A 13484-nucleotide genomic window follows, 5' to 3' on the forward strand; every position below is an offset into this window, starting at 1 on the left:
GTCACAGTCCCAATCACAGTGGAGTGTTTCTGTTTGGTAGACAGAAGCTGATTAGCAGCCAGACAACCTGTAAAAGCCTAATAAAGGGTGTGTCAGTCTCAGTAGTCAGTCTCTCACTGCCTATGGAACAGGTCAGAGGTCTGTTGAGAGACACTGTGTCACGCCCTGGTATAATGTGTCTTCTGTACAAAGCTCGGTGGCCGGAGGACTAGGGTAAGCAAGAGACTGGAAATGGGATGGGAGAATATAGGACTTCCTCATATGCCATTCTCAGGTGTTAGCGAGACCTAGCCCAAGGCTGGTCCACCTGATGGTATTCACCAGTGACCCCTCCGAGCGGGATGTGGGTTTCGCTGCACCAGGCGAACAGGTCGTGGCCCCAGGGTAGGTACATGAAAGAGGCGAGGAAACTAAAGTCCTAATAACAAGTTTAATAATACTGTATAGGTGACTAAGAATTATGGCAGAAGTATTCCATAGAAGACCTGTGTAATTGATACTGAAGTCACTGAAAAGCGTTGGGGAATAGAGCTGGTGTATCAGATCCTGACTGTGTACTGAGGGCCTGATTCAGAGTCGAATGCTCTGACCAGAGCGCTCGCTCTGAATCAGGGCCCTCCTCCATGAAAATGGAGCGTCCTCCTGGACGCTCGCATAGCTGTGGGTGACCACCCACAGCTTATGCGAACGTCCATTATGATGGTCGCGATGGTCAAGACCATCGCGACCATCGGGCTTGCGACGGAGACCCTGCGGTAGGGTCTCGCTGCCGCAAGCCCTGGAGTGATTTTGGCTCTATCAGAGCCAAAATCACTCCCACTGACATCACTACTGATGTCAGTGGGGCCGGCTTCAGACGGTAGGCATTCCCATGGGAACGCCTCCGTCTGAAGCCGGCCCCACTGACATCAGTAGTGATGTCAGTGGGGCCGGCTTCAGACGGTAGGCATTCCCATGGGAACGCTTCCGCCTGGCAGCCACGCCCCCGGCACACCCACCAAAGGGGGCGTGCTGTCAATCAACATCGACAGCACGCCCCCTTTGGTGCGAGACCCGGAGCGACGGAGAGCCCGTCGCTATCCGGGTCTTGCGCATGCGCACGACGGAGCTCCCTCCGTCGTGCGCATGCGCAGTGGGGCAACATTGACCTGCTTGCGAGCATCCTGCGCTCGCGAGCGGGTCTGAATGACCCCCTGAGTTCCACTATTTGATGAGTAGATGCAGGCAAGCGATGAGGAAAGCACTGGTGTATCAGACGCTGATTGTGTACTGAATTCTACTACTTGAGGAAGTAGACGCTGGCAAGCGATGAGGAAAGCACTGGTGTATCAGAAGCTGTGTACTGAGTTCCACTAATTGAGGAAATAGACGCTGGCAAGCGATGAGGAAAGCACTGGTGTATCAGACGCTGTGTACTGAGTTCCACTACTTGAGGAAGTAGACGCTGGCAAGTGATAAGAAAAGCACTGGAGTATCAGACGCTGACTGTGTACTGAGGGCCTGATTCAGACCTGCTCGCTAAGATGCATACTCCCGCTGCTGCCGATGGTATGCAGTGTGTATGCATTGTGTGCATGCGTATGCATCGCAGTGTGCATGTGCATACCTTAGCGAAAGTTCACAATGCATTTGCCCACTGCAAATAGACAGCCCAGCAGAGTGAGTGACGGTGGAAGCCGTTTGTAGGTGGTCTAACAGGGGCTGGCCATTAAAAACGGGGGAGTGGAGGTGTGCATAATTATAAGACAGCATCATAGTACCCGTCACCTGGCTTGTTTTTACACTGAAGTGCTCGCTGTACTTGCGGCAGGGTATGGTCAACCTCAAACGCTGCGATAGCATCCCATGTGCCGATGGTTGCATACACTTCCTGGACATGACGTGCACAAGTGGGCATCTTAAAACAAGCTGGTGGGTGTCTGCATACACTATGTGATCGCTCTCTAAGACATACTGAGCGTGCTAAAGCATTGCTGTGCAGAAGCACTGCCTACGTAATTTGCATACACATCGTGCGAGCTATCGCATCTAGCGACCGGCTCTGAATCAGGCCCTGAGTTCCACTACTTGATGAAGTAGACGCTGGCAAGCGATTAGGAAAGCACTGGTGTATCAGACGCTGATTGTGAACTGAGGGCCTGATTCAGAGCTGGATGCTATTTGCGGTCGTTCGTCCAGAAAATAGGGGTGGCTATTCAAATGAACCGTTCGCTCTTTGCGGTCTGTTCACGCCTCTATGTCTGAACGAGCGAACAAAACTTGCGGTCGTTTTTTTAAAAAATACGCCCCCTGGCCGCTCGCATCCTACGTCATGTCCGCTATTTATTAGATTAATCGAGTACATAGACCAGCGTATGAACTGCTCGCTATTCTTGTGGTTGGTTTTGCTACCACAATCTTGCGAGCAGTTCTGGCTGTAAAATAACCCAGTGATGTGATCAATGACGCTGCTGTATTAATTATGCACACCCTTAAAACGCCCGTTTTGACCTTTAAGCACGCCTGCGTTCGGATCTCCACTCCCCGTTTTCAAGCACCTTCCCCTGTTACCACCCACATACGCCTCATTCTGACACTCAAAATAGCAGGCATTCGCTATTTAGCGAACAAACGATTTTCGGCTGCACTGACTGGTTAGCGCATGCGTATTACGATCCGTACGCATGCGCAGTTGGGCAAACATCGCTCGGAGCGAACGAGCAGCCGCTTACGAGCGGCTCTGAATCAGGCCCTGAGTTCCACTTCTGGTAATAGGAACACTGATTATCCCTGAGAATACCTCTTGATGGAACAGACGCTAGAATGAGTACAGAGTACGTCTACTGGAGGTCTGGATGCTGGAGAAAGGAACAAGTAGAGAATTTGCTCTGGAAGTAGCAATGAGCCTGGGATTCAGCAATAGCTAGTAGTCACTAGTGAAGTGAAGTTGTATAGGCAATTCCTTGTCCTACGAGACTTCCTGAAATACCCTAAGGTAGTGGGTTATTGGACAATGATCTCAGCTGACCGACCACTGGACACCCATTGGCGGAAACCGATCAGGTGATACCGACCAACATGGCGGCGCCCATGCCCGAAATGCGCAGAATAGGACACTCTCCGGAAGACTTAAATGCTCTTTCAGGTGGCAGGGAGCATCACCCGAGATGCGGGAACCTGCTGGCCGTTCCAGGAGAGTAGGGTAAAATATGCCGTAAATCTCACCGCCCCTTTTTGACCATTGAAAATCATATGCCAGATCTGACTCCGCTTTGTTTGAACTCATATCCCAGATTTCACCAACCCTCACTTCCCTTATTAAAATCATATATCAGATATGACCCCACATACCTCATTAAAAATTGTGCCTCAGATCATACCTACTATTCTGCAGCATCTGGGAAACTCATGATTTGCAGGGTTATCCCCTAGATGAGCAGGTGGATCTCCCGCATCCCGCCCACTTCCTAATAAAGTAGGCAGGATGGGGAGAGTGATATTGAGAATTGCAGGTCCGTAGGAGGAGACAGGTCCAATATGATGCAAATCATGTCATTTCGGCCCGTCTTCTCTTATTAGACCTGTGCTTATGCCATGATGGGGGCGGGACTTAATGACCCAAAGAGCCTGCCCCCCTCAGTGGCCAGCTGCAACTCCCCTCCAGAAGTAAAAAAAAGTCAGCAAGTATGCTCCAGATCTGATCTCCCCTCTCCCTCATGGAAACTCAAACCCGAGATTTGCCCCCCCCACCCTCACACACAATACTCTCAATTTGTCCCCCGATACACACGCCTTAATTAAAAAAAAATCAAGCACAAAATCTGCCTCCCCTCATTCATTAAAAATCATACCCCAAATCTGCCATCCCCTTAAAAATGATACCCCAATTCTGTATCACTAGCTATTCCCTTCCTCTGGAAGGTGCTTACGCTGGGGTATAGAGGCATGGGTAGCTGGAGCTGGCACTTTAATTAATTTAGAAGTGTGAAGTTCCTCCCCCTCTATTCCCCACCAGCCCTCAGTTTAGAAAATGAAGACCGAGAGGAGATGGAGAACAACCGGAGTGAAAGAAGAGAATAGCACACAACAACAAAACCATACAACATATGGAACAAACTGAACAGACAGGCAAAGAGCGCTGAGGTGGGCGTCCAGTGTCCCCTGTGGAATCAGAGAAAAGGATTTACCGGTAAGTACCAAAATCCCATTTTCTCTTTCATCCACTAGGGGACACTGGAGGTGCTTATGCTGGGGATGTCCCAAAGTTTTCCCCACGGGCAGGAGCGCTCTGAGGAACCTGCAGTACAAGCCAGCAAAACATGCTGCTGAAGCCGCAAATGTATCAAATCTATAAAACTTCACAAAAGTGAGCACAGATGACCAAGTGGTCACACGGCACAATAGTAAAGTTGAGGCACCCCTACATGCTGCTCACGACGTACCCACAGAATGTGTGGAATGAGCCAACACGGACATAGGAGGCTGACGATCATTGCTGAGATGAGCTTGACAGATTGTCAGTCTAAGCCAACAAGCCAACCCTGTTTGGATGCTGGCCAACCCTTCCAAACAGCCTTATAAAGGACAAAAAACAACTCAGACTCATGTAAGGACGCCTTCCAAGCAACATAGAGGAGGAGAGCTCTAACCACATCCAGGGTAGAAGAAACACCGGAGTCCCCTACCAAAGAAGGTGCCACAATAGGCTGATTTATGTGGAAAACAGACAGAACCGTAGGAAGGAAAGCAGCTTGCGTCCTGAGATCCGCCCTATCATCATGAAATACAAGGCTTATAAGACAGAGCCCCCAATTCAAACCCCTATGAGCCGTAGCCAAAGCCCGGAGGAGGAGCGTCTTCTTAGACAAATACTTAAATATCAACCTCTTGGGAGGTTCACACATGGAAGACTGAAGAAACAAAAGTCCCAAGTATAAGACTCAGGGAGCCATAGGTGGTACCAAAGGTGGCTGCACCTGCAACATCCCCTGAAGAATGTCTGCGTCACAGGTAGGGGGACCAACCTGCGTTGAAAGAAAATAGAAAGAGCAGAAATCTGCACTTTAAATGATCCTAGGCGAACACTAGAATCTAATCCCGTTCGGAGAGAAGTAAAAACGGGATAACGAAACATCCTTGACGGAAGGCCCCCGACTATAACACCATATGATAGAAGAGCGCCAGATGCAATGATAATGCGCAGCCTAAACCGGTTTCCTGGCGTGAAGCATGGTGGGAATTACCGAGTCTGGGATGCCCTTCCGACTTAAGATATCGGATTCAAGAACCACCCCGTTACACACAGTTGTTGGGGTGTACTATAGGACCCTGCTGCAGAAGGTCCGGACGAAGAGGAAGTGGCCCTGATTGACTGCCAAGAAGGACTGAAGAACCAACTCCTCGAGGCCAGTTTGGTGCCACGAGAATGACTAAGGCCAACTCGTGTTTTATTCGCTTTAGTGGACAAGGAATTAGTGGAATTGGAGGAAACAGGTAAACCATGTCGTAGGTCCGTGGAACTGTTAGGGCGTCGACAGTCTCTGCCTGCGGATCCAGAGGATGACCCCAGTGCGTGAAACATGTGTGGGTGAAGATCCCATTCCCCGGGATGGATATCCTGGCGATTTAGGTAATCTGCTTCCCAGTTGTCCACTCCCAGGATGAATACTGCCGACAGGATTACTGAATGACTCTCGGCCCACTAGAGAATCTGAGATATTTCTTGCCTGGCCATGCGACTTCGAGTGCCAGCCCGGCGGTTGATGTAAGCGACGGCCGTCACGTTGTCTGACAGAACTCGTACCGGAAGAGACCTTAGAAACTGTGCTGCTTCTAGCAGAGCATGTGAAACTGCTCCGAGTTCCAACACATTTATGGGCCACCTTCTTTTCTGTAGGGACCACCGATGAAAGTGATAGTCGAGGACCACAGCTCCCCATCCTCGGAGGCTAGCGTCTGTCGTATCCACCAGAGGAGTGCCACCCTGGTTGCCGGGGCCAAATGGATCAGTTGATTTAGATGCAGGTGAGACCCTGACCCCTGTGTTAGCAGGACCAGCTGGTACACTCGGGAGTGGAATCATCCGAATTGTAGTGCCTTGAAAGCAGCTACCATCTTCCCCAAGAGACGAAGACCAAGAAGAAAGGACACCCTCTTTGGTCTGAGGGCTAGCAGATAGAACAACCGGATATCCCAGGCCTTGTCTTCCGGAAGGAAAATCTTCTGTAATGCCATATCTAGGATCACCCCCAGAACTGGAGTTTCTGGGTTGGACTCAGATTGGGTTTCTTGAAATTGATTATGTCAGAGAGGCATGGTCCAAGAGAAGTGATTCCGATGGAGCCTTGATTAACTGTTCGTCATGACAGACATAATTTTAGTGAAAACACGGGGAGCCGAGGATAACCGGAACGGCAATGACCAAAACTGATCGTGAGTTTGCAAAATGCAGTAAAGCCTGATGCGGTTCCCAATTTGGGACATGGTGATGCGCATCCTTTATATACAGAGAAATGAGGAACTCTGCCGGTTCGAAGCTTGCAATGACAGACTGAAGCGACTCCATAGTGAAACGATACAGCTTCAGAAGACTGGTTTGAAGACTTTGGGTTTAATAGGGGCCTTGTCCGTGGACACCGGCAGACTCGTAGAGAATAACCGATGTGGAGTGGAAACCTAGAAATATATTCAGAACCGCACGTAAAACAGCTTGCGAATCCACGGATCTAAAGAGGTCTGGTTCCAAGCTTGTTGAATAGTCTGTAAGCTAGGTCCCATCGCAGGAGATCCCAGGTGGGATGGGAGACAGTCAGTCACCTGACATGTAACTGTATGTGGGCGACCTCTATCTCTGCCACCCCTAATGTGCAAGAGGGTACCTCTGGCCCTTTAATGAAAGGAATGTGTACGAAAGGAATGAAATGAGGGACCAGTGTAAGTCCTCCTGGGTGATGGAGCAGTCGAAGGGAGGAAAGAAGACTTACCCCCAGTGGCTTGGGATATCCATTTGTCCAGTTCTGGACTAAAAAGTATATCACCTGTGAACCGTAGCACCTCAACAGCCCATTTAGATTCTGCATCCACCTGCCAAGAGTGCAAGTAGAGAACTTTGCGGGCAGAAATGGCAGAAGCGGACATATGAGCACTGATCTGACTGATATCTCTGGAAACCCTGGTCATGTAAACTGCTGACTCACGGAGAGTTCTGCTAATAATAGTAACTCTGCTCTGGAAGTATCCAAGGCCGTAATCAATTGGTCCGCCCAGCAAATTACAGCATTGTTAACCCAGGCGTTAACAAGCGTAGGCCTAAATTGGGCTCCTGCTGCACTGTAAATGGATCGCAGTGTTGATTCCTACTTGCGAGCAGAAGAGTCCTTAAGTATGTACTGCATGATAACAGCACATGTATAAGCTGAGAGCTGACTCACCTAGGAGGTACCCCAAAAACCTCCAAATGGCACTATACGGACCAGCACATCCTGGATGTGCTGGTCCGTATAGTGCCATTATCATGCAGTACATTAATTGTAATTATATGACCCAGAGTGGGTGCTACTATTTTGTAGCAATAATTATTTTGGGGTGAGCATTTGGGCGTGGGGCCCCCGGAGTGGCTCTGGCTGGGCATTTTTAATTCACATAGATATTTTTTCATCACCTTTCCATTTGTTTGTTTATTATTTATGTAATTTTAATTCCTTCTTATTATATTAACACTTATTGATTATCTTGACACATCTATGCTTTACACTTCACTATCACCTTTCTTCCATTTTTCGTGTGATGCCCTGGGAGTGGTCCTTGGCTGGGTTCTTTTGGGCTGCTCTACGCCTCGGACGTGAACCCCTTAATGTTAGAGACGCCATATAGAGGAGCCTTGACGCTGGCCCGGCGCTTAATCATATATTTGCAAATGTATGCAACCAATACCTCTGAATTTCTATTATCATGAAGGATTCAAGTATTTTTGCTAATATTGGTGCAGTGTGCTGGAGGGAATCTTCTTTTTTCTATGGTTCAGTATAAACCCCGCCCTTTACAAGCACCTGAGCAATATCATTAAGCTGATGTGAGTGACCACTATACTTTCTATTTGCAGTTCTGAGAGGCATGAAAGGAGCCAGCATTGGGAGGATGTGCTGGTCCGTATTGTGCCATTTGGAGGTTTTTGGGGTACCTCCTAGGTGAGTCAGCTCTCAGCTTATACATGAGCTGTTATCATGCAGTACATTCATTGTAATTATATGACCCAGAGTGGGTGCTACTATTTTGTAGCAATAATTATTTTGGGGTGAGCGTTTGGGCATGGGGCCCCCGGAGTGGCTCTGGCTGGACCTTTTTCAGGGCATCACCACTTAATTCACATAGATATTTTTTCATCACCTTTACATTTGTTTGTTTATTATTTATGTAATTTTAATTATTTCTTATTATATTAACACTTATTGATTATCTTGACACATCTATACTTCACTATAACCTTTCTTCCATTTTATGTGTGATGCCCTGGGAGTGGTCTTTGGCTGGGTTCTTTTGGGCTGCTCTGCGCCTCGGATGTGAACCACTTAATGTTAGGGATGCCGGTATAGAGAAGCCTTGATGCTGGCCCAGCGCTTAATCATATATTTGCAAATGTATGCAACCAATACCTCTGAATTTCTATTATCATGTAGGATTCAAGTATTTTTGCTAATATTGCTGCAGTGTGCTGGAGGGAATCTTCTTTTTCTGTGGTGCGGCAGCTGTCAGCCTCTCTACAGCCCGCAATGTTCTAAACTAGCGGGGAGAGGGGAGACTTATTAGATAGAGAGCATCGCTGTAGTGCTGCTCTAAACCAGCGTCGGGAAGTGGGGCGGCAGACGGGGGATGTGCAGCTGAGTATTCTCACTGCGCTCCCTCAGAAGTCTCTTCTCTCGTTCAGCTCAGCACTTCTTGTGACCTTGTCACTGTGTAGAAAAGTGCTGTGGCAATAAGGAGGTGTCAGTTGCTTTTAGGAAAAGCACTGTGCACTGTCCTGCTTCTACTAAGAACAGGGCACCAGGTACCCGGACCCCACCTTTAGAGAGGTGGTGAAGGGTACCTAATAAGTGTAAAAGATGTAGTAAATTTTTTTTTACCTAAATTAAAACAAAAATCAAATGTATTGCTGGAGCACAGCAGATTGTGACCAGCTCCAAAGGCACATTTTCTAAACTGAGGGCTGGTGGGGAATAGAGGGAGAGAAGCTTCACACTTCTAAATGAATTAAAGTGCCAGCTCCAGCTATCCACGCTTCTATACCCCAGCGTAAGCACCTCCAGTGTCCCCTAGTGGATGAAAGAGAAATAATGCTACAGATGCATGTGACTCATCATTGTTGATAGATTTTTATTTAAATCTTCTCACACACACTGTACAAGGTGGAAGAGAGGATAACTCCTGGATTTATAAATTGGTAACCGTGAGTATATGTGTGGAATTATTTTTGGTACTTGTGTACTTTACGGACTCATTGCAGAGAGAACCCAAGTGTCCTACACTCATTATTATCAATCATGGTAATGTCTAAATCCCCTTCACGGAGAGGACCCTGACGTCATCAGCCAGTGTCCAGCGTCATTCCCTACCATCCAAGTGGGCATAGCGGGGGAATATAACCTTGTGGAAAGTGCAGTGAGCCTGCGAGATGACAACTTTCTTCTTTAGGTGGGTACAACTTTCGGTACTTGTGTACGTAAAGTACACAAGTACCATATAAAACATTCATTGGGTTCTCTCTGCAATGAGTCCATAAAGTACACAAGTACCTTATTTTTTTCCTTGCATTAAAATTTTTGTCTGCATTTCTTTCTCTTGTGCACTACAGATATCACCAGTGAGCCCTGAATACCAGGGTATGCTGGAGCTTGTTGTACGACAAACACCAGCATGATCTGGCAGGCATGGATATACTGGGCTTCGAGTCTAAAAAGCACCAGCATAAACACAGTTAAAGGCTGCCAGGGTTTGCTGGAATAAGTAGTGCACAAATAAAAAGTTTTCGGTACGGAGCAGTTTATGCAATACTCTATTAACCAGTAATTGAAAAATAATAATGCAATAATAAATATTTTTTTCTCAAACTCATAGCTGAAGAAAACAACGTAAGAGAATATAAAATGTGCACACAACAATACCATGGCTGCATAACTGCAGTGAGCAGCCAGCGTTCACATGATATGGATGAACTGTTTTCTTGCATGAATAACTGTACATATTACACACAGGGACAGGCACAGGCCGGGTCGATGAGAAGGAGAAGAATGTAGGAGGAGTCAAGAGGAGAGGGGTGTATGGAGGTCAGAGCGGGGAGTGTGAGGAAGAGGAAGAGCGGCCGGGGGAGGGGTCAGGGCGGACGCTGCAAGACGGTTAGGAAACCAAGGGAACAACACAACGCTAGTATGGTGGAAGCCGGAGGCGGCTGTACATGGCAGCGATAAGCAAGGAGCCTATTCTACTTTGCTATTAGACCAGCCACTGCATCCGGGGCTTTGCCGTGCACTCCATGCAGCGGGTATGTCATTAGCTTGCTACACTCTGCGCATCTTGTATTTCGTTCCAGTTTCTTTGTATACAGCGCTCTTGTAGTGTGCAGCTGTATGTGCATTGCTTCCCCAGCATTGTTATTCATTGTGAAGTATAACCTGTATATTTCTGCTGGTAACTGCAATTAGCATAATATAATGGTCCATTCTGCACATATCTGACATTAGCTGGTACAATTATTCCTGAGGGCTCATACACATGAACACTAAAATGTTGGGTTCAAAAAAGCCTAGCACTTACATTATAATTGGTGTGTCGGTATTATAGAGTAAGTGAATAGACCTGTGTGCACACACTTTCTGACAAGTGCCTGTTTTGTGACAATGATGATGTTGCCTGGAGCATTCAGAAATGATTGACGCTATGTAAAATATAGGTGTATTCTGTAGAGGCGACTTTCAAAACACTGTATAGTACATAACACTGAAAAGTAGCTTAGGGTCACATTATTATGATTAATAATAGTGTCTATACGGTAGAGCACCTATATAGTAGGTAGTGCTATACAAAGAATATTTAATCATTCACATTAGTCTCTGTCCCAGTGGACCTTGCAGTTTATAGAAATACATTTGTCTCAAAGCTTCCCTGAAGTGAGGTGAATTTACCTATAATTAGGGACGGCCATCCATTGATGGTTTGTGGCCGATGGTCAATGGTTTTGCCATTAATGGGGGAGATTTAATGCCGCAGGTGTGTGCATAAGCAGCCACCAACCATAGATGGCTCGATCATGATTCCCTGCCCATGGTTATAGCCCATCGAGTATCGATGCTGTGTGCCTCGATGGGCAACCCTACCTATGCTTCAGTTAGTGTTTTTTTATTTCTTAATGCCCATGTATAAGTACCCTAAACAAACTTTAAGTCTGTACCTATGCCCTCTTCTATTGCTGTGATTGTTGCTATGGAGGCATTGATAAGCTTCTTTTCACTGTCCTTCATTAAACTTAACTATATAAACTCTTTATGATTGCCATTGTAGTCAGCCCCCTATCCTCCTTATTTTTGTCATGTGACCTGTACTTTTTTTTTTCTAAAATGGGTTAACATTTGTAGTGAACTTAATATAGCTTTAATTAGTGTTAAGACCAATTTTATTGAAGTATATGTTATTTACAGTATGTACCGTTACCAGCAACAATGATTGGAAAACTGTTGTTTGTGCTCGTGATTCATCTGTTATGTTATATAGAATTATTGTGGCAGAATAAATTATGTTGTTTATAGCAGTAGTACGGTACATACTTATTTTCCATTTGACCTTAGTTGTGCAATAATTACCTATAGAAAAGACAATGATCATTTTGGTTGAGGACCAAGTACAAAAAGTATATGAAGTGTGGTACGTACAGTAAGTTATATCTGCTACTATAGTAAAATGATAAATAACAATATAGTTCATAATCACATTCCATACTGATTAGTTTCTTTACAAAACTCTTTCTTTCTTTACAAAGGTTAAAACTCCTCCCAATGAAAGATCCCTATACAATAATTAAAAATGAATTATTTATATATACATTTTTTCAACACAATGGGCTGTGTAGAGGACTAGTTTATATTGCCTTTACTGTCTGCAGTATCTGTTGTGGCATAGTAATTGACTGTAAACTTCATAGTTGTCATTTTGTCAGTGCGATTAAACTACCTTTTATTGTTTTTCTTTTTTACACAGAAGCATTTTTAGCAAATCATGATTGACTCTGTTCGAATACGCCGACAAGGAGCCGTGGACTTCAGGTCTCACTATGACTACTTGTGTGTCCTGCAAGATTGTGTCCCATTACAAGCTGTAAAGGCCGATCTCCGACAAGGAGCCCTATGTTTTAATGCAGATCGAATAAAATTGTCTGACTGGCCACCCATTCTGAATACTTTGAAAATCAACAAGAATTTAACACGTGTGTCTATAAAAAGCTGCCATCAATCAGGACTTGGAGAGTCAGGTTGGTAAAACCAAATCATTATTCAAACTTTTAGCAAAAACAAGAAAAGTATTTCCTAAATCAATCTAGGGCTTTTAATAGTCTGTTGCTCTAATATAAACATGAAATGGTGCTTATTAATTTGCATGTTTTCACAATAATGTGGAATTTTTTTTTCATTATCTTTGGTAGTGATTATGCCTAAATTCCAACTTGTTTTTTAATGGCTGACAATTCATCCTCTTAGACCTGGGAATGAGGTGATTTCTAGTTGAAGATACAAGTGAGGAGAGAGGAGGAGAGGTAGATCTGAGTGTCATCAGCATAGAGATGATATGGAGGCCAAAAGAGCTAGTGAGCACACATAAGAGGATGTATAACTGGAGAATAGGAGAGGACCAGGAACAGAGCCTTGGAGGACACCTACTGGTAGAGGAAGTGGAGTCATGCGAGGAGACATCTATGATGTCTTGCAATGCCCTGAAAGTCCTCCAGGTCAGTGTTGTGTCTCTCTACCCATGAGTCTGATCAGCTGGCAAAAAGTAGAAAAAAAAATGGCATCACAGAGAGACCCAATACTGGAGACAAAACATTTACAGACTAGGGCAGTGGTTCCCAAACTTGGTCCTCAAGGCACCCTAACAGTCCAGGTTTTCAGGGTATTTATACTTAAGCACAGGTGACTTAATTAGTACCTCAGTCAGTTTGATTATACCATCTATGCACAAGCATAAAACCTGGATTGTTAGGGTGCCTTGCGGACCGAGTTTGGGAACCCCTGGACTAGGGGGTATATATGCTAACCAAAGTGTTGTCAGAGCCTGCGATTTGACCAGTAGATTTAAAATCTAAAAATAAATGGTGAACAAGCCTAAATTAGCATTTATTTCTATTGTTTTGAATCTATCGGTCAAAGTTGCTGATGATTGGCAGTTTTTTGACAGCCCAGTTATACTCTTGATTCACCACCTACTTCACTAACTGTTCTTTTTCTGCCGATAACTCCACCCCG

The 13484-nt window shown here is 45.7% G+C and overlaps 1 protein-coding gene across 4 annotated transcripts in view; it reads left to right on the forward strand.

The window, feature by feature from the left end:
- The first annotated feature begins 10347 nt into the window (after window positions 1-10347).
- CEP78 (centrosomal protein 78) overlaps window positions 10348-13484 on the forward strand; it is a 76084-nt gene continuing 72947 nt past the window's right edge. For 2 of the 4 annotated variants that reach the window (XM_088464074.1, XM_088464076.1), the window contains exons 1-2: window positions 10348-10513; window positions 12223-12493. In XM_088464074.1, the coding sequence (XP_088320200.1) occupies window positions 12241-12493 (253 nt within the window). In that variant the 5' untranslated portion in view covers window positions 10348-10513; window positions 12223-12240. Of the gene's footprint in view, window positions 10514-12222; window positions 12494-12894; window positions 12968-13484 lie in introns of those variants that run through there. The other 2 variants (XM_088464075.1, XM_088464077.1) reach the window with 2 other exon arrangements.

Source organism: Taudactylus pleione, unplaced genomic scaffold, assembly GCF_031769625.1.
Source record: "Taudactylus pleione unplaced genomic scaffold, aTauple2 ptg001573l, whole genome shotgun sequence".
Taxonomy (NCBI): Eukaryota; Metazoa; Chordata; class Amphibia; order Anura; family Myobatrachidae; genus Taudactylus; species Taudactylus pleione.